General features: G+C 37.3%; 2 protein-coding genes across 2 annotated transcripts; one reads left to right on the forward strand and one right to left on the reverse strand.

Annotated features, from left to right (window-relative positions):
* Window positions 1-544: 544 nt before the first annotated feature.
* Window positions 545-4,641, forward strand: ubl4a (ubiquitin like 4A). The gene is made up of 4 exons (XM_077223725.1): window positions 545-698; window positions 2,129-2,234; window positions 2,384-2,595; window positions 4,243-4,641. Exons 1-4 carry the CDS (start codon window positions 651-653, stop codon window positions 4,348-4,350), a joined length of 474 nt encoding a protein of 157 aa, XP_077079840.1. The 5' UTR covers window positions 545-650; the 3' UTR covers window positions 4,351-4,641.
* Window positions 4,642-4,692: 51 nt separating this feature from the next.
* On the reverse strand, window positions 4,693-20,652 carry rab7b (RAB7b, member RAS oncogene family). The gene is made up of 6 exons (XM_077223723.1): window positions 20,453-20,652; window positions 19,450-19,518; window positions 18,999-19,125; window positions 15,330-15,548; window positions 12,076-12,204; window positions 4,693-6,529 (listed from the first exon to the last, which is right to left on the reverse strand). The coding sequence occupies exons 2-6, from the start codon at window positions 19,500-19,502 to the stop codon at window positions 6,443-6,445; spliced, it is 615 nt and encodes a 204-aa protein (XP_077079838.1). The 5' UTR covers window positions 19,503-19,518; window positions 20,453-20,652; the 3' UTR covers window positions 4,693-6,442.
* Between the last annotated feature and the right edge of the window lie 979 nt (window positions 20,653-21,631).

Here is a 21,631-nt window from a genome sequence, read left to right on the forward strand (position 1 = left end):
AATATTTTTGGTTGAACTATCCCTTTAAAATAAAGAGTAAACCCCCTTTTTAGTGTCTTTGTAACAAGTTACTTGTAGTTACTGTAGAAACTATAAATTAAGCATATTGACCTGCAACACACCCTAAACCAATCCCTAACCCTATAGTAAGTAGGCCAACATGTTGTTAATTATTAATATTGCTCGGTTGCCTTCTTAAATGTAAAATTACACGGTAACATGGACACCTTAAAATAAAACGTAACCTTGTTCTGCTCTGGTTCTGAGTTTTGGTTTATGGTCTGGCACAAGACTGGAGTCTATTAGTAGTTTCAAGATATTTGGCCATGGTTTGTTTTCTTGACCCACTCAGAAGGTCTCCAGTCCTGTTTGGTGATGCAGCAAACATTTATGAGAGCCTTTTTTATTGAAAATATTAAATGTTACTTTTATTTGTAAATATATTTATATTATTTATATAATAATTTTTTCCCTGTTTGTCAAGTCACTAAAAAGCACGTTCTTGAGCTGGGTGAGGCACACTCACCGCGCATGCGCAGTTGCAGTGTCATTGACGTCATGTCCGTGGGAAACGTCGGCTGCTAGTCCACGAATGTCCAGCGAGATAATTATATATTCTTTGTTTTGTATTTAATTTTATAAATGTAAAGATGATTCTTACTGTAAAACCTCTTCAAGGAAAAGAGTGTAATGTTCAGGTAAGCTTGTGAGTCGTCTGGTGTTTTAAAGTAGTAATGTGCCTGTGTTAACGTTAGCTGCTTTAGCATAGCACTGTGCTGCAGCTTTGTATTCATCTTTATGTTGTATATGTAATGCTAACATGTGCTAGTCAGTGATCTATAGATAATGATGCAGCCACTTATTTCTGCTGTAGATCATTAGACGTGATTTACACTCTCTAGACGCGGTTATTTTGTCCTCGACACAATAGCTGTGTCTCCAAACCTATTGAGCCCCCTTCCTAGATCTAGATGGTTTTGAGTTCATGTGCGATGTTGACCGTGTCTGTGATTCACAGAAATAATGTTTAGGTAGAAAGATCAGTAAGTTTTGAGTCACGGTCAGTGGCAGTAAACAAGTTATAGATCAGGCAAACGCGAGTTGTCAGTTAATTGATTAAATATGCCCATTTAACGTTACTTGTTACTGTGTATGAATGAGTACTATATCGTTTTTTTTTGTTTTGTAACAGTGTTATTTTAATATAAGAGGTACTATTTTATACATATTAATAAAATTTTTGCATATTTATTTATTTTAGTTCCAAATCTATTTTTAAACAGGCAAGTTAAACCTAAATCAAAGTATGAAATACTGCCTAAGTAACTATCTAAAATTAGTTTAATGTTTTTGTAAAATATTTTAGGTCAGTTAAAGAGTTAGTTCCCCCCAAAAAACGAAGAAAAAAAATAGAAAAAACCAACGAGGTTCATTCTCGTGTTATGCAGCATGTTTGAGCTTCTGCAAGAACCAATGAGATTTGATCTCGTGAGGCAAGTAATTGCTGTTTTCGCTTCTGTTTATGTTCTGACCAATATTTATGTGTGAATAAAAACTTAGCCTAAAATTCAGAATTTTCATTTTTTTGTCTGAACTAACCCTTTAACTTTTATTTTATAAGTAACATGTTTCAGTAAAGTGTTTTGTTTTATGTTTTTCGACTTCGGAATGAAACATTTCTTCCATATTGTGACGTATATCCGAGTGAAGCGGCTTCTCAAACAAGAACAAATGTAGAGCAGGACTTGATTTTGGTCACGGGGGATTGATTGAATGGTTGTGGTTTGCTATTGGTGGATCCCATGTGAGTGACAGGTTGCCCCGCCCTCGTGGCAGTATACAGGTCATCAGAGAAAATAAGAGGAAGGGGAAGTTATTTTCTATTTTTTGTATAAAGATGATGAGGCCACATGAATTTTTTTTTAAATAATGATGTGCACAAATGATTTATAATGAAATTGAATACTGCAATATTTCATAAAAAAAAAATGGTATAACCCCAGTTTAGACTTACACACAGAAAGCAATCGGTTCAGTTATACAAATACAGGTCATGTGTATAAATATTATCTCTGCCAGTGATGATATACAAGGCTTTTGTCAGCAGATGTGTTCTTTTGATGCACAGGTGACAGAAAATGAAAAGGTATCGACGGTAAAAGAGTTGGTATCGAAGCGTTTGAACATCGCTCCAAGTCAGCAGAGACTGCTGTATAAAGGAAAAGCCCTCGCAGGTAAAAGCTTTGTGTTTTGCCATATGTTGATCAGTAAACATACATTCATCATTTAAGGTAACACTTAACACTAACACTCTTCATATTTCGATTTCCTCCAGTCATGGCCAGTATGTGCGGTGTGTTGACGGTTGTTTTGGTGTTTCCAGATGAACACAGGTTGAGTGATTACTCGATCGGCCCGGAGGCTAAGCTGAATCTGGTGGTGCGTCCCGCGGGAGAGAGGAGCAGTGGCGCGGGGGGGACCAGCGGCTGGAGTAATGACAGAGCGGGCAGTGGCGTATGGCAGTTACTGTCAACTGTCCTGGCCAAACACTTCAGCCCAGCCGATGCTGCAAAAGTGCAGGAGCAACTTATGAAGGTACATACAGACAAAAATATGATAATGTGAATCTAGCTATCTATCTTTCCTTTTCTTTTTATTACCTTTTGTTGTTGTCATTTTAATGTCTTTTGTGAAGTTTATTTAATTTATTTTAATTTTTTTACTTTTTGACCCCAAGGACCTTAAAAGCCCCCTGAAATCAAAAGTTTTTTAGCTGTTAGTATGAATATGTTAGCCTTAAGGTTATGAATAAGCTGGCGTGTTCCAAATCAATAACAAAATTCGCATTTAGGAGATATAAGCATTCAAAACTTATAGTTTCTCACTCCCATTAAAATGGATCACAGATCTTAATGACATCACCGCGGACTTCAGCTTCTCATCACATCTTCTGTCCAATCAAATGCTCTCTAGAATCTGAAGCTCCGCCCCCTATGCTGTAAACACAACATGGCCAAAGCAACCATTGACACGTCACGGAGCAGTATGGGTTGGAGATGTGTTCTGTTGCTCAAACGGTCGAGTTTTATTCTGTTTTCCAATTGTACATTGTTTAAGAATGAAATGGCTAGAATTTTTTCACACCTCTACTATTGAATCAAACGTATCATCAGCGCTCGGATTCGCTTCCATGGTGCGGTCAAGTACGAATTGCAGTCTGTGAGGTAAACTAAATGCAATTGGCTATTTGAAAAAGGGGAGGAGCCATTCAATATGTCCCGCCTTACCTTCCTGTTTCAGTGGAAATTATGTCAACGCGTCATACAAAGCTGCGCGTTCCAAGGCACTTTCGCGTCTGGCACGTCTATTACAGTGTGTATGCAACGGCGTCAAACATTCCCAATGAGATAATTAGTCATTTTTGGCGAACATGTGAAATATCTGGGAGGGCAAGACAAAAGGGACTGTAGTATGCATTCGAGGGATATATCCACGACATATGCAACCGATTAGAGAATTATTTCATAAAAATTTAAGCTGAAGCCTATAGTCCCAGTGCAAGCAGCAGCCGTCTCATACGCTGACCATTCAAATGGGAAACACACAAATTGAGGAACAGCTATGTTCGAGCACAGCGGGGGAAAGTGAAATGTGAAAATAATCTAATAATTATAAATCAAACAGCTTATCCATACATCTTGTGGAATAACACTAACACCGGGAGAGCCGCGATCGGATTGGGTTAAAGTTACTCAGTCAGGGGTAACGTTAGTAGGCCGTCGATTAACAAAATGCTGAAATATATTTTAAAGTATCTCAGTGAGCCTCCGTCTTGTCTTTAACCTTGGATCTGTCAATTGACCCTTCGCTAAGCCACGCCCCAAAACCGCCACTGGCCAATCGTGTCTTAGCAACCGTAACTAGGCGCGGGAGGTCTGGCAAGCTTTCGTGCGAGGGAAACATGCTGAAGCGTTGTGCGTATGGATTGTGCAAATCTAATACCCGGTATCCTAAACGTTTGGACGGGGGAGTGGAATTTTTTTCCTTCACGAAAATCTAAAAGCCAAGGGGAGAAATGATGGTCGTGGATCCAGCAGTGTGGGAGACCCCATTCACAACTAAATGTAGACAGGATTAACAAAAACACCTATGCTTGGAAATAATGACAGTTCTCTGTTCATAATGCATATATTTTAACGTAAAATAAGACGATTAATTTCGTCTTCTTCCCTCCCCCCCCAGGATTATGAGCGCTCCCTCAGACAGCTCAGTCTGGATGATATTGAGCGTCTGGCCAGCCGCCTGCTTCACCCTGAGACAGAGGCCATGGATACCTCATATATGGACTAAAACACACTAGACTGATGGAAAAACTCCAGCTCCATTGATCTCCTCCTACCACATACATGGTTTGAGAAGTCCAGGCCAGGGAGTAGGATGTACTTCATATGGACTTCTAGGGAGGAAAATAGAAGTCAGACGTCCCCCTCACATGAGACTGGGCTTCTCTGATGTCCAAGAGGCCACGATGCTTACCATTGCTTTCCCATCAGAGGAAACAGATGGTGCTTTTAGTGCAACTTTGTAAATATTGTGTGCAAATGGTTAAACAATGATGATAATAAAAGTTGTTCTTGATCACTTTCTTGCTTTAAAAAAAGGAAAGAACATCGAGTGGAATTGACAGACAGCTTAGTTGTAAATGCATCTTTATTTAGCTTTTTTGGTTTTGAAGTCATTCTAACATTTGGCCTAAATAAAAATGCCAAATTTTTTTCTGTATGCATTTTGGCATATAAAATGGAGGAGCTCTTGGGTTGAGTATGGACATATATTGATATGAACACAAGCTTAACATGTAAATGTCCAAAGGCAAATCAAAACACGGAGTTAAGCATGACGTAAAACATCATTACATTCTTACTTAAAACATGACGTCTTCATGAACACAGGAGAAATTATTAATTTACAACAGCTCTACATGTGCAAAAAATTACATGTTTTGTAAAGCATTCTAACTGGGATGGTTGGTAACATTCTTAAGAAATCTGTTACAGAAAGAAGTACTTCCAATCCATCTAAGACTAATATAATCCGATGTGATGTTGAAGTGAACTTAAATGTCAGTACCTTTAGGACAAATTACCCAAGTTAATACACCGTAACCACATCCTTATTCACCTTTTATTCATGACATATTACACAGTTGGGCTAGGAGATAAGAAATCTTGAGAGAAATTTGCATAGATTTGTTTTTCTCTCCAAACAAATCGCAATGGTTGCCAAGTAGATAGTGAAGGGGATGCTTACATAACGATGATGTTCTAAAAACAGAAACGTTTTTAATTTGCATTTTCCACTTACATTGTCAAAATGATCCCTGTTCACATGGATCTGTGAAAACAATTAAAACGCTGTATTCTGCTGCCAGGCCAGTAGTTGGCGATGTCACTTTGTAGAGTAACACTACGCGCTTATAGACTGAACAAGTAATACACATGCGCGTGATGTCACCGTTTTTGTAGTTTACATGGAGACGATAACGGTATCGTTTTCAAATACTTGCACTTTGAAACCCGTTTTCAAAAGTCGTGTAAACGGCCTCTACATGTAAAAAGTAAAATACATTAAAAATCAAGTTAAAATCATAGCATGTTTTCCCACACCTTTTCCCTATATGGACACTGGGAAATATATTTAATCGTTTTTATTTATGTGCACAGTAATAAAAAACAATTTCCTTTTGAAAAAACATTTGAAATGATATGAAATGCCAAACTGGGACTTTTCATTCACATTTCAGTCGTTTTTGAGCGATGGTGCAAAACACAGATTTTTAACTGATTGGAATAAATTTAATTCCTAACACATCTGATTTTCTTTACTTCTATTTAAAAAAAAATCATAACAAATGTTGGTTAGTTTCATACCACAGACAAAATGTATACATTTGTATAACTGTTTAATATATTTCCCAGCCCTATTACATATGTATGCATTTTTAACAAATATTCGTTCAGCATAGGAGTGAAACAACTATAACTAAAAGTTACAAAATATAAAGGCACAATGAACTAGCAGACAAAAGGAACATTTCGGAGTAAAGAAAAACTTGCAATCAAATTGCACAGACAGCTGGAGTAGTGACAAGGAAATTCTTCGACAGCTGTAGTGATAGTAGGACTTGTAATAAATGCAATGTCAGAGGATATGCAACACACTGGTCTTCCTGTTCCTCCATAGTTCATCATACCACACGTGACTTGGAGTTCAGCAAGAAAATGGATGTTCAGCTTTCACGTGGCATTTGATACCCTGGAGGTTTCAAAGGAGGAAAAGGGGAGGATGGGTGCTAGAATTACAGGCCTGGATCTCTTCCTTCTCTCCCTCTCTTCCTTTCCCATGTTGCTCTTTCTCTTCCCTCTCCAGTTTGTTCTCTCCTTCAGCAGCTGCAGCCGTCACTGGTAGACACTGGTCTGTCATCTCTCAGTTTAATCTGGTCAGGGAAATCATATGTGTCCACAGTCTCCTGAAAGGTTAATTCATTTCAGATTAAGTGTTTTTTGTAACGGCAAATCCCCTGTAGTCAATAGTTGTATCTCTTAAAACTCATCTTTGATCACCAAAATGACATATTTCTGTGAAAAAAAATCTTCATCCCTTAAAATAGCTTGAATGCAACTCTACACCCTTGCCTCATTTAGTATAAGCGGAATATGCTAATTAGCCCCGCCTCCACTCACGCGAGCTCACAGATTTCCTCGGCCAACCTACTGAGGTAAACGCTGCACAATGGTGTCGCTCTTTACAACCCCGGACACATAACGGTAATCAATATGATTAGCCCTTTGTATGACTATGTTATCAAACAGCCAATAATGTGTTGCTAATGTTACACAAACTAGCCTATGTTTCCGGCCACCATCTCTGTCTGCCTTCTAAAAATAATCAGAAACCCTTTTAACAACTCAGAATGTCAGTGGAGAAAGGCATATAGTTCATAACATCATAATATATGTCATACACGCGCAATATTGCTAAATCTAGCTGATTTTCCATACCAACACAAAAAAATATACCAGGATTATCTGGCATCTCTCGAAACTCCCCTGCTAGTTCGCTGTTAATGATATGCTAAAGCCCGCCGGCACGTTGATCTGATGTAGTTTGTGACGTCAGATACACCAGCGATTTCAAACGGTGTTTTTGAGACTGTCTTTGGTTCACTGCAGTTTTAAGGAGAAAATACTCAGCAATTTACACATGGTTTATCTTAAAGCATATTAAAAACACCACATAGACATATAAACAACATTAAAAGCTTGATTTTCACCACAGGGGACTTTAAGTCTAAACATCTCATTCGCATTTCTGAGTATCTGACATCACTCAGAGGGAAATCATTATTACAGTCTGCTCCCCACACAAAGGTGTACAGGTGTGGTCATGGACAGGCACAATCCAGTCATTTCAATAGGAATCCTTGTGATTGGGCAATTTGCGTGAGAGCGCAAGATTTCACAACCAGTTCAAGTGTGTCACACGGATTCACCGAATTGACTAATAGTGACTTTGGTGTGTGCTGTGCTTTATACATCATTACACAACTGACAATAGACAGTGGAACTTTATGCCCACAAAATTTTGCTAATGTGACTGCACCTTTGACTGTTGTAAAAGTATGAAATTCTCACTGTATGATAACCATCTCAGAAAATATGATGGTTTCCAGGATTTTTGGTTTGAACAAATTGACACCACTTTTTATGGAATACGAGTCTCCCTTTTGTTAAAAATAAATAGCTGCAAGCGGCAGACATCGGAGTCTGAGCACTAATGGCCTATGTGGATGAATAGCAATCCAGCTGAAATTGATCTTATGACGTGGTTTTTACAGCAAAGTCCATCTTGATCACTGAAAGTTAGGGTTTGATCATAATGCCCCTCATTTATCAAAAGTGCGTACACCAAATTTCCAGCGTACACCTGGCGTACACCCAAAACCACGGTGACTTTGAGATTTATCAATATGGACTTTGGCGTACGGCACGCTCAAATCCTACTCCAGCTCAGGAGGTGGTGTACATGTACGCACGTTTTGAGTCAGTGCGGAAATGCGCAGAAAAAAAATTCCTAACACCACAAAACCCACTGACAAACTAAAATATATGATGTATTATTATGACCCACTGTAAAAAACAACAACAATAACAAAGTAATTATAAACTTCAGTGTTTATTTTTGTGCAACATGGACTTCAATGTTTAATTTGTGTGATTTTACCAAAGCATTTGATTTGTAGGCATATGTATTCCTTCAGTTGCGAGCCTGTGCGCTTTACCTGACGTTTCAGGGTTAGGTGGTGCGCACGGACTGGGTTCAGTAATGACCAGTAATGACCTGGGTTCAGCTTTCAATGACCAAAAAATAATTTAGAATGACAAAATAATAAAAATGACATTCATCTTCTGTTAAATAATAATAATAATAATAATAATAATAATAATAATAATAATAACGACATTCTTCTTCTAAATAACAATAAGCGAAAATAAAAAAATCATATAAATAATAAAATCTTCAGTGGCGAGACGCGCCTCTTTGTGGCGATCTTTAGATCTGACCACTTTTTTTTCACCTACAATAAACAAGAAAACTCATGCTTAACTTGATCACTATTGGTCTATATTAAGCAATAAAACATTCTTAACTCTGCTGGAGTGCGCTTCTCAACCCCCACACTATTAACAGAACTCGTAATTTAGGTTGAATTAATCCCACTTTAATCCACTTTAACCTTTAATCACACTCTTTAAACTCCCAAATAAAACAATTTTGTTTCTTTCCTTTTCCGTGGTGATGGTCTCGATCTCCACGTCGGAGAAGTTTCTCTTTTTTGCCGTCTTCCGTGTGTCCATGGCGTAAAATGAAGGCGTGGGGGAAGCGGAGACTTGAATATATAGGGGCGTGTTATTCTAATGACGATCGTTTTCAGCCGCGGCATTTATCAAGGGCAGGTATTGCGTACACCTACATTTCAAAGGTACGCACAGCTTCATAAATCAGGCGGTGAGAGGAGTGTAAGCATAATCTTACACCAACATATACTCCCGTTTCTACGCAAGAATGATAAATGAGGGCCAATATGTGTGGTGTATGTGTGGATTGAGATGACTTAAAACCACTGGGGACTTAAAATGAAAAGTCCATGGTGGCAAGATTGTTTAGATGGAAATGAAATGTGATATATAATTTTGAGTGGCTTGCCTTAAGGATTCGGCAAAGGAATTTTGTTTCAGGCCCTTAGGGTTTCAAATAGTGTCGGACGGGTAGTGTGTCTGAGAGCACGATTGGGACTATCCTGCCGAGTTTGGGGTCTTTGCGATTTACGGTTTCTGACGCCCATACACGTTCAGGGCAGTAAAATGAACAGGAAGAAAATCAGTTCAAAAGCTTTTCATCTCCCATTTGAGTTATCTCTCTTTAGATTACACAAAAATAAACCAAACTGTCCTTTCTTTTGAACAACATAAATTGGATAATTCCTACTGAAAGTGACTGTGACGGTTAACAGAAAAATAGCAATAAACAAAATTATGAACGTGATAAAAAATAGGGGTACAATGGATCGTAGTTGACCCGTGATCCGAACAAACCAGTCACCAGAGTTTGAAACGCATGTGATGCGCGGGTTAATTTCAAAGTTCAACCCTCATAGAGCGAAAGTTTATCATTTTGATGCGTTTTAGCGATTTTAAACCATTCAAGTGCCTGAAGACACGATAGAGAACTCAATTCAATACAATTCAGTTAGTATGTCTTAAAGGACAAGTTCGGTATTTTACACTTAAAGCCCTGTTTAAAGATCGTTTCTGATGAAATAGAACGGTTAAGATTGAAATTTGGACACATGCTGCTGTCTCGAGAATTTTAGGTTTCTTTGGTAGCACCCCCCAAGCCACCCCTGCAGTCCCGGTATCGTAGGCTACGCTATCCAAACATTGGCAAAGGTGCATTATCGCCACCAACTGGGCTGGAGTGTCTATTATTCAAGCTCTCGACGGAAGAATGTCCGGGTGTGAGGCGTTTGGAAAAATAGGTCCACAGTTTTACAACGAATGGTAAAACAGCTGTTGGAAAGCATTTTTTGGAGCGATTTTTGTGTGAGCATATCAGTGAACACCCCAGACCACTCGTGAGTTTCACGTCTTTGTAACCTAAAGTTTAATGCGTTTTATGAATGATTGTTCCAGTGACCCTATGAAACCATTGTGGAGGTGGGGGGTGCTAACACAAAAACAGAAGATTCTCGGGACAGCAGCATTTGTCCAAATTTCAATCTTAACCGTTCCATTTCATCAGAAACGATCTTAAAACAGGGCTTTAAGTGTAAAATACCGAACTTGTCCTTTAATGCCTGGCTCACACTACAGGAGTTTTAGGCCGATTTATGCCCGATTTCCCCCTCCCGAGAATCGGAGAAAATATCTTGTCGAGGACCTCGATCGGTTCCGATGTTCGGCGCAGATTATCTGGTAATGTGAGGCGTTCACAGATCGAATCTTGCACCTCCCGATCTGCTCTCACACAAATCGGGGTCGCCCCGATCATATCAAACATGTTTGATATTTATCGGGATGAGCAAGATTGTGATTACGTCAGAATTGTCACAATAGCCAATAAGAAACAAGTAGGGCTGTCGTGGTGAAGGAATGAGGTAATTTTGAGTGACTCATCAGCGTGATATGCACATAGACTGTAAAAAAGGATATGCGGTATTACCTTTATTTATTATCTTTATTTATTTATTTATTGCTAAATAAAAGTGTTACACTGTTGTCGGCAGGCACGAAGACTAGTACATGTTCAGTAATGAAACCGAAACAAAAGAAAGTGGAGTAAACAGAAGATACAGTGTCAAAATAAGGGTCCACAAAGTATAACAGAACATAAACCTGACACAAGCTTGTTAGATCATTGTTATATAACAGTTAGTTACGATCCTGTAATCTCACCAAACGAGAGGCTTTCTGCTGATATTTCACCAGTATCGTCATTGCTCGTCTCTGCGTGTTATAGACAGGCTGTCACTCAGTCCAGTTACACAATTAGGCCACTAGGTGGCGGCAAGATACTGCCTTTGAGTGAGTCATAACAAGAAATTCGGATTCATTCTAATATATAAGTAATGAAACAAGCTGTTAATTATTTTAACATTTAATTTTAACTTTGAGCTCCACTTTATAAGGCTCAGCTGCCCATTCCGGCGCATGGGCAAGGCAACGCTGAAGCTGACAAGTCACCTCATAGAGATGACGCCATTCATTAGAAATATCCTTAAATGTTAAAAGGATGATTTTTTTTTTTTAAAGATTTCGCTTTCCTTGGTCACGGCATATTTTTCAAATATGACTTGATCTGAAGGACAGATATTTAGTTTACATCCACTTTTCCGCTTCCGATCTGTTGCGTGAGATCACGTGATCATGGTGGAATCATATCTGGCATGATAATCTTATTAACATTTTGTAGTGTGTGATGCGCCATGATTTTCAAATCTTGTAGTGTGAGCATGTTTAAGATTTGAGGGAAGAAAATCTGCAAAGATTCTCCTTAAGTGTGTGGTGCAAGCAGATTTCAAAATCGGTTAGGATTTTAAAACTCCTGTAGTGTGAGCCAGGCATAAGTGAAAGTAAACAATTGAGAAAGAAAGCGGATGCCTATAATTATATGGGACATGTGCATTAGCTCTTAAAGTGACAGCAGCCGAATAAACCTCACTTTAGAGGATTTGGAATATAGCACATGAGCTGCAGAAACTACTTTTATGATGCTTTTTGTTCTGAAAAGAGCAGAGTGAACATTCTGCTAAACGTCTCCTTTTGTTTCTCATAGAAGAAAGTCTTAAAGGTTCTGAAACAACATGATGGTGAGTGAAATGTGAAAATGTCTTTTTTAAATTTGGGGTGAATGACTCAAACAAGGTGATAAATGACTGATTATTTGCTTTTTTCATCTTATATCAAACAGGATCTAAAGTGAAAGTCAATCTGAAGTATTCCCAACTTTCTCTACCTGTTTAAGTGCATTGCGAGCGATGGTTTGGAAGGCCTGCTCCACGTTAATGGCTTCTTTGGCACTGGTCTCAAAATAGGGGATGTTGTTCTTACTCTGACACCATGCTTGTGCTCGCTTTGTTGTTACCTGTTCAAAATACAAAGGATTTTGGGATGAAATGATGAATTCAATCTGAAAAACGGGCAATTATTTTATTACGTCACTTAATATTTTCTTGATAGGAAAAGTTCTAGTAAAGTTCTGGTGGATTGGCTGATATTTGCCTATTCAGGGCTCATATTTCTACAGGGTTTTATGAAGTTAAATGGAAGACTTTTAAGACTAGGTAAAGAATTTTTAAGTAATAAATGGAAGGGAACACAATATGTCAATAAATTGGAGTTAAATTAGCAACACTTTAGAGTTTTAAAATGCAACTTCCAACAGATATCTATTACTTTTCAATACATTTTACAAAAAAAGTAGTTTGTATCGCTCTGCTCCCAAACACTAAAATATGGAAATATCTTTTACTGTACCCTCTGATCGCACTGCAAAAAAGTGTTCTTCCTTAGTGCAATTGTCTAAAGATGCTTAAATCAAGATACATTTAAGATGCAAAATGACATAAAATATGATTTCTGAGAAAAATACCCAAATTGAAGTGCAATTATGATTAAAACATTAACAAATATCTGCCAATGGGGTGAGAAAAATCTACTTAATTCAAAGGGAAGTTATACAGAAATTTGTTCTTGTTTGAGCACAAACTCACTTAATTTCGTTCAGTTTTCAAAGCTTCATTTTACATTAGCATTTTAGATTGATTTAAAGTTGTTTAGATACTTGTATTGGAAAACAGGACAAAAATACTAAGGAAGATATTCATTTTCTGCACTGCATACAAAAAAATAAGTATCATGGTTTCCACAAAAATATTAAGTAGCACAACTGTTTTTAGAAATTTGTCTTGAGCAGCAAATCAGCATATTAGAAAGATTTCTGAAGGATCATGTGACACTGAAGACTGGAGTAATGATGCTGAAAATTCAGCTTTGATCACTTGAATACATTACAGTTCAACATATATTACAATAGAAAACAGTTATTTTATTTTTAAATGTAATAATATAATTTAATTTTAACTTACTTTTCAACAATATTATTGATCTGACTTACTGACCCTGTTGTAAGAGAACTGAACTGAGCTGGACGATGACATCATCTTTTGCAGAACTGCTTCATAGATGAAATGAACTAATTTAACAATCTTTACAACAGAACCGAACTGACTTCAGCTGAACAGCAGCCGAAATGCATCATTTCCTGTTATCTCTGTAAAGCTGCTTCGAAACAATCTGTATTGTACAAAGTCCTATATAAATAAAGGTGACTTGACTTGGCATTCCCATGCACTGAACTCTGGAGAGTCAAGCTCCAGCATTATGTCTGATGACGCACTGCGCACAGGTCAAGCATTGTGATGCACACAAAGTTCAAAGGATTTCAGTTTTGCCCTCATTTGCAGCTGACCTTTCCAAGCACAGCCCATGATTACCACACAATCTGCACGACACAAAGATCAAAACAAGATGATCCCACAGAACAGCAAAGGCAGATCCTGACATTCAGAGGAAATTAATGTGATTTCTCAGATGTATCAAAGCAAACAGCAGGAATTGTGTACGTCCAGTTTGCTGTCCAATTGCTGCCCAGTGACTCTATCTGCAACACTTTTTATGTGGAGGTCAATGCGCCGTTGAAACCTCAAGTTAAGTCGTGTGAAAGGACTTCAATCTTGTCTGCTACAATTTCTATTTTTGCCTTTTAAATACTGTCACCAATTTATTAGGTATTTTAACTTTTTTTTTTTTGTCGTTGAAGTTTCTTATGCTCACTACGGCTGTATTTATTTGATGAAAAACACAGTAAACAAGAATATTGTGAATTACTATTACAATTTAAAATAAATAAAATAACATTTTTTCTATTGTAATATAATTTGAAAATGTAATTTATTCTTGTGATCACAGCTGAATTTTCTGCATCATTATTCCAGTCTTCTGTGTCAAATGATCCTTCAGAAATCATTCTAATATGCTGCTTAAGAAACATTTATTATTATTATCAATGTCGTATTTTGTTTTAGCATTTTTGTGGAAACCATGATACATTTGTTTCAAGATTCTTTAAAAACAAAATCATACTGACCTTTAGCTACCATTAAAGGATTAGTTCACCCAAAAATAAAAATTACCGCATAGTTTACTCACCTTTCTTCTTTCAGCCAAACACAATCAGAGTTATATTAAAAAATACCCTGGCTCTTCCAAGCTTTATAATGGGAGTGAATGGTACCCTAGATTTTGAAGCCCAAAAAGCGCATCCATCCATCATAAAAAGTAACCTATATGGCTCCAGGGGGTTAATAAAGACCTTCTGAAGCGAAGTGATGGGTTTTTGTAAGAAAAATATCTATACAGTATTTTTAACTTTATAAACTATAATCACTGACGGCTGTACGCGAGTCGAGTTCTGGCTGAAGAGAACTCGACGTCTATTTTTCGTCACTTCAGAAGGCCTTTATTAATCTCAGTTACCATTCACAACCATTATAAAGCTTGGAAGAGCCAGGATATTTTTTAATATAACTCTGATCGTGTTTGGCTGAAAGAAGAATGTCATATACACCTAGGATGGCTTGAAGGCGAGTAAATTACGGGATCATGTCTGGATGAACTAACCCTTTAAAAAATCCACATCTCAACCATTGAGAAACTCATAGCTCAAGCACTCGTTATACTCATTTTCAACTCTTTAAAGGGGAACTTGGCAACTCTAGCTATTTCTTCGCTGATTTTCACTTTTGTTGTCGCATATAGTCTCAACGAGCTCCCCCTACAGCTGTGAGGTGTATATTTCAACACTGTCGTAAAAAAAATCACTTGTGGCCCCTCCTCCCTCTTTCTACCGCTGCTCACGTGCATTTGTTATTATCGGAGCCGGCCAACTTTATCATGTGGAGTGTGTCTCCCGAGGTGGGTAATACATCATTCACAGTATCACATGGTGTGTGTGTTAATGTCGAATTGCCGTAAAGCAGTTTGGGGGGAGCGGGGAAAGTCACCATTCTCACCAGAACAGGTTATTAAACCATCCAAATGATTTCTAAACGGTTTTATTAAGTTGAAATAGTTGCCAAGTTCTCCTTTAAAACCGAGAAGTTTATAACCATCTTTGCATTGCCGGTTCATTTTGGTCTGCACACTGACCTGTCGGTTCTCCAGGTCGATTTTGTTTCCCAGCACAACAAAGGGGAAGTTCTCTGGGTCACGTGGACTGGCCTGAATGAGAAACTCGTCCCTCCAGCTGTCCATAGTCTTGAATGTAGTGGGTGCCGTGACATCATAGACCAGCACGCAACAGTCGGCCCCGCGGTAGAAAGCCACGCCGAGAGACTGAAATCTCTCCTGACCTGCTGTGTCCCAAATCTAAAGGAAGAAAATCGCATTCGTCAAGGTAAATAACACTTTATAATACTGTATTATTTGCCTTTAGCCGCATTATTAACAAACAGAGAGAATTAACTGTCTATCCTTGAGTTGTCCATCTGTTAAAGACTAATATGGGTTTCAGAAATGTATTCATTAGTAATCACAAGTAACAGCTCAGTAAGAATAACTACAGTTATCTTATTGTTGCAATATTAACACATTAGTTTACAAGAGTAACTTCCCAAGCACTGCTTGTTTGGGCATGAGGGATCTACATCACATGACTGGTCATACAGGTTAGAAAAATATGGCTGGCAAGTGAACACAACACAGACTGTGCTTACAGAGAAAATACCAGGGGATTACCAGACATGTCACTAAATGTGACTTATTTATCTCACATGACCAGCATGTTGGATCAGACATTTTTTTATATCATCGGAATGAGTGTAAAACATGGAGATGAGATCCTACTGATAAGCTATGAGTAATTACAGAGATTTCAGATTTTTGAGATTACTGAATTGCCTATTATGCAGAGCCTTTAACCACATCACATGACCAGAGATGATTGTTGCCATGGGGCATTGTTCACAAAAATAATGGTTGATAAGGAAATGACATCGTCATCCTCAGAGTACGCTGTTCTCTTATTCTTTCTGATCAGTATCCAAACAATTACTATATTAGCTACAATTACTGATACTATAGGTATAAGGGTGAATCTGATTCTAGAAATATTTAGAAAGTATTATTTTACTCCCAAATCAAAGGAAAATAAATTTATTGAAAATTTATATTTGACATATACATTTCCATTAGTAATGTCTGTGTCACTTTTGGCTTGCACATTTATCTTTACTTTTGTCACATCTGTTCTGTTCATGTTTTATGTTTTCATGTCTTTTATTTAGAAAATTGTCAGTCATGTTTTATGTTTTTGTTGTCATGTGATTCCCTGTTTCCAACATGTGATCTGGTCATGAGGTTCCTTTGGTTCTTGTGTTTTCATTGGTTTGTCTGGTCAGGTGATTCTCAGTTCTGTCGTGTCATTGGTTTATCCTATAGGCTAATATGGAATTTTTATGTATGTATTTATGTATGTATGTGTTATATGGACCTGGTGCAATAAAGCTTTATTGTTTATCGCCTTGATTACTCTCCGGTGTATCTTGTTAGTCATTAGCCTTTGTGTGTTTGTTGCACTCATGTTTCCTAAATCTCTTGTCTAGCTTTGTTTGTGTAAGCATGCAGTCAGTGAGTGTCTTGTTGGTCAAGTCAATAGTGATGGGAGAAACTAAGCTTTTTGAAACTTCGAATCAACTAAACCAATTGCTTCACAAAATGATTCACCGTTTCGAAGCGCTGGAAATGACGCCTGCTGGTCAGAACAGTGTAAATGCAGCTGAAATGTCTTTATAATATGCAATATTTTATTAAATGGTAGGACTTGTTTTGTTCGTTTTATGGCGAGATTGGTCAATCAGACCAATAAGAGACTTTTAACTACAACTTTTCCTTTTTATTATACAAATGTGTCATAGCACAAGTACGTCTGTTAGATGTCTGTTAAAGATCTGATAAACGTCTTAGAAAAAGCAGTTTTACAGTTAACTTCTTAAAGACCTCTTCTAAATGTCTATATGACATCTAACAGGAAACATCCTAGAGAGGTATTGCAAATGAGCAAACTCTCAAAAAACATCTTGCAGATGTGAATCCAGACATCAAATATATGTCTCCGAGATGTACTTATCAGGGGTGTACAAATTTATAACATTGATCCGAGATCAGGTAAAAAAAAAAATCCTATATAGACACTGGTTCATGGTTTCACAGAGATAATCGCCCGCTAGTGACGAACCATTGAAATTTCAAAACATTTTGAAACAGTTGGTTTACATTGGTTGAAATCAAGCGTGCCGCACAAGCCCTGAAAAGTGCAGCCAAAGCCCCCCGGTGACCGGTCCTAGTATAGCTCATAAACCCCGTGTTATTCAATGGGACGTGAGACCAACTAAACAATTAAATTACACTTCACGTATCTTTTTTCCAAAGATAGTTTCTGTCATTTACTGTAATTTTTATCACGCTGATGTAATTTCAAGTGTTTGTTTTTAAAATAAGTTTGTTTTTAGTTAGTTATTTGATGTAATAAAAACGTCTCTGTGGCGTACATGATTGACAGCTGTGATTGACAGGTTCTCTGAGTAAAATAGTCACTGAAGCAACAACGGACTTTTTTTCGGGATCTTTGGAGGACTGAGGAGATTGGAGCTTTAAATTTAATATCTAAATTTCTACAATTAATTATTTCACACCGACATAATGGTTTGTTCTGCAGCAGAGGCGTGTTCTTACGCTTGATTCAGCGAGAGTGAGGGTGGGACCAGAGCGGCACGTTGATTTCGCGGCTTTACTTCCTGCTCACTACTGCGCATGTATAGTCCCGAAATCGCAACTGCGCAGACTCAAGTCCCAAGATGTCAGCGCCATATCGGGACAATGGCGGCTTCACTTCTGGCCAATGGAAGAGAAAGAAGGGGCGTCGTCCATCTTTTTTTACAGTCTACGGTTGAAATCACATGACGTTGGCAGTTTGATACACGCCCCGAATCAATGGTTCGAAACAATGATTCGCAAAGGTTTTCAAAGCTTCCCAAAAGCGCCCATCACTTCAAGTCATGTCAAGGTTTATTTCTACATATGTTCTAGGCGATGATAACATTAATAACAACTCGCCTTTTTACAATTCTTATTTTTTTCCCCTCATATTGCCCATAAAGCTGCTTAAAACCATGTATATTGAGCACCATCAACATTCAATGAAAACTTATTTTCAAAATAAATTATGAAAAAAAAAATTGTTCCTACAAATACTAGAAGTTTAACACTTCTTTGAGAGATTCACCCATGTAGGAATAACACTTCCATTTAAAAAAATTGTAATGTTCTTTCATGCTCACCAAGGCTGCATTTATTTGATCAAAACTACAGTAAAACAGTAATAATGTTTAAAACAACTGTTAAGAATTTTAAATAAACATTTTGTATTTTCATAGATTCTAAAATTGTAATGTATTCCTGTGATCAAAGCTGAATTTTCAGCATCATTACTCCAGTCTTCAGTGTCACATGATCCTTCAGAAATCATTCTAATATTATCATCAATGTTAAAACAGTTGTGCTGCTCAACATTTTTGTTGAAACTCATTTTTTTCAGGATTCTTGAGGAGCAGAAAGTTCAAAACTACAGCATTTATTTTAAAAAGATTGAAAACTTTTAACATTATAAATGTCTTTACTGCAACTTTTGACCAATTTAATGCAATCTTGCTGAATAGAATTATCAATTTCTTTAAAAACAACAACAACTGTGCCGTCCCCGAACTTCTGAATGGTAGCATAAGTGAAATGTAATCTTATGAAATAGACATGAATGCAAACCTGCATGGTGACCAGTCTGTCGTCCACCATCACCTCCTTGGTCAGGAAGTCGGCTCCGATAGTGGCCTTATACTGATTACTGAACTTATTATTCACATATTGGTTCATCAAAGAAGTCTTCCCAACGCTGACAAAGACAAACAGGACAAAAGGATTCAGTAGGCAATGCTTCAGAAACATGTGCAGCTGAAATCATCCTCAACAGTAAGATGAGATACTGCAGATAGTGTGATTAAGTGTGAGCAAACTCCAACTGCACCAACACTGATGTTGGAAAGTCAGGGGAATTCCTTGAGCAATGTCAGTAGGCAATAATGTTTACATGTGTACAGCTACTCTACACATAGGCCTACATAAAGAGGACAAAGTGTCACAGCTGATAAGAGCATTTGAGCTCCATGAAGACTGATAATAACAATCTAAACCTCACTGATGTTGCATAAACACTTACCCAGAATCCCCTAGGATGATCACTTTCAGCAACACCTTCTTACGAGAAGCCATGATGTGTAGAAGAACACTACGAAGCAGAGAAGGATATTAGATATCAGACAGAAGATACTTTATTTTCCACAGACAAATGCTTGACAGGTAAACATGCACTGTAAAAAGGGAATCAGCACGATTGTTATTTTAAGCCACTATTTAAATCATAATGCATTTGATTGAAACGATCACTAATGAATGTGTATTATGTCTAGTTTACATTTAAATATTGTCATGAGGTCATAGATGTACTGAGGTCCTTCACAAAGTCAGATTTTTATCATTTAAACAGACGTTGTTTTGGATAGTTGTCCCAAAATACAGGCCTGTTACTGTTTATTAAAATGATATACTGTATATACATAATCTTTGACAACAACTGTCATTATCGAATGGGTCTGTGTTCATAGATTTGTAGCGTTCATATTTTTATTTATTAAATATTTGTATAGCCTTGAATTTGCCTAATATTTAATGGGAAATTAAAGTAACAAATAATCAGATTAATTAAAAATTGGTTTAAATGTTAGTTGCAGAACTAGTATCAAGAATAGCAATAAACGTCATTCTAAAACGAAGGGAAAGAAGAGCAGTGATCAAACAAACTACACCTTCAGTATTCAGTGGTAGAAATACAAAGAATGAATTCATGTGATTCATTGAGTCATGTGACGTCACTGCTGTGAAAACATGGCAGTTAACCAATGCTTTACTGAAACGAGTATCACAGAAGCGAAATGCCATATAAACCACAAAGTATTTGTTCTGTGTGACCAAGTAGTTTGTCTGACAAGGACATGATGCCACAGAAAATACTAACCAGTCAGAACGATAAGCATATAAAATCTATTATGAAATCAATAAGTGCAAAAACATAAAAAAGGCAATTGGGTCTAAAATTATTTAATATTCTATGCACCTATCACCTTGACAGATTTTGTGTGAAAAACAAATGTCAGACACTTTACCTTCTTCAGGTTTACCGTCGCGGTTGTTTTGATATTCGCTGCGCGTCGAATCTTCCGGAAAGCTATTTGACACAAAAATTACCCAGTATTTTTAATGATCCAGAAGCACATCAGCTGTTGTCGAGCATTATATGTTTCTTCCTAGCAGAACAGGACATGACTGTATAGTCACAAGGGTCTGACGCAAAATATTGTTGTTCGAATCCTATTTTCAGTCGGTTCAATTTAGTGATTCATCCGAACCGATTCGAAATCCATACACTTTAGGGAGAAATTAAAACGATGTGGCTGGCGACACGTTGGTTAGAGGCTAGAGCGTTGAACAACACAAAAAACAATGAATGTAATAAAATTTATTTTAGAACAAAATACCGAATGAAAACTTTCGAGAACACTTTTGAGCGGTATGCCTCAAACAAATCGGTGACTTAGGTTTCGAACCTTTTGAAATTTAAATGAACCGAGCAGACGAACCGATTCGCTAAAAAATGAATCAGACTTCCCATTACTAGCTTAAAAGCCCTCCCTCAATTTTCGAATGACTCCAAGATGGCAGGAGGAGGAAATGAATTAAACCACTTTAGCTTAGTTTATACAGCATTAAACGTTATATTGATATCTTCTAGATTTTTAAATAAATGAACGTAACAATTCTAAACAAATAATAATAATAATAGCCTAAAAAACAACTTTCCATCACTATTTGCTGGTATCCTAGTGTTATGGATATGCAGGGAGAAATTTTAAAGAATTAAGCTTGTAAACTTAATATAATTATAGATATTTTATGCAATTCAAATATATCTAGATGGATGTATTTGACAAGTTTAATTAATTTTTTTTTTTTTAAATACCCACAGAGGCTCATCCCGTGATCGCTTTTGCCTGATCCCCGTCCCCCCTCTTTCATGTCATGTGATTTGCACATTTTGATCATTTGTGTCAAAATTCTGACTCATTCACACTTCCTCAATGCTTCACCTACTTCCTTAACTCAGTTTTACGCAAATTTCCAAATAGATTCGACGCATTTCGAACCTTTTTGAATGCTATTTTATTTATTTATTTCTATATGAATCGCGGTTTTGTAATTCAATAGAATTCCTCAAGAACGCTACTGTGATATTGAAGGCCACAGATGAAATTGTAGGGGTCCTGATGTTGGGAAGGGGCGTGGAG

Source organism: Siphateles boraxobius, unplaced genomic scaffold (genome assembly GCF_051911475.1).
Source record: "Siphateles boraxobius isolate OS27281-9 unplaced genomic scaffold, OSU_SipBor_1 9, whole genome shotgun sequence".
NCBI classification, from domain to species: Eukaryota; Metazoa; Chordata; class Actinopteri; order Cypriniformes; family Leuciscidae; genus Siphateles; species Siphateles boraxobius.

Excerpts from the sequence above, each read along its gene's own strand:
- ubl4a (XM_077223725.1), top strand. The coding sequence starts at position 651 with ATGATTCTTACTGTAAAACCTCTTCAAGGAAAAGAGTGTAATGTTCAG. Across the intron at positions 699-2,128 it reads GAAAAGAGTGTAATGTTCAG|GTGACAGAAAATGAAAAGGT; the intron begins GTAAGCTTGTGA and ends TTTGATGCACAG. Across the intron at positions 2,235-2,383 it reads TAAAGGAAAAGCCCTCGCAG|ATGAACACAGGTTGAGTGAT; the intron begins GTAAAAGCTTTG and ends TGGTGTTTCCAG.
- rab7b (XM_077223723.1), bottom strand. The coding sequence starts at position 19,502 with ATGGCTTCTCGTAAGAAGGTGTTGCTGAAAGTGATCATCCTAGGGGAT. Across the intron at positions 19,126-19,449 it reads ATCATCCTAGGGGATTCTGG|CGTTGGGAAGACTTCTTTGA; the intron begins GTAAGTGTTTAT and ends TGTCTTTGTCAG. Across the intron at positions 15,549-18,998 it reads ACAGACTGGTCACCATGCAG|ATTTGGGACACAGCAGGTCA; the intron begins GTTTGCATTCAT and ends TTCTTCCTTTAG.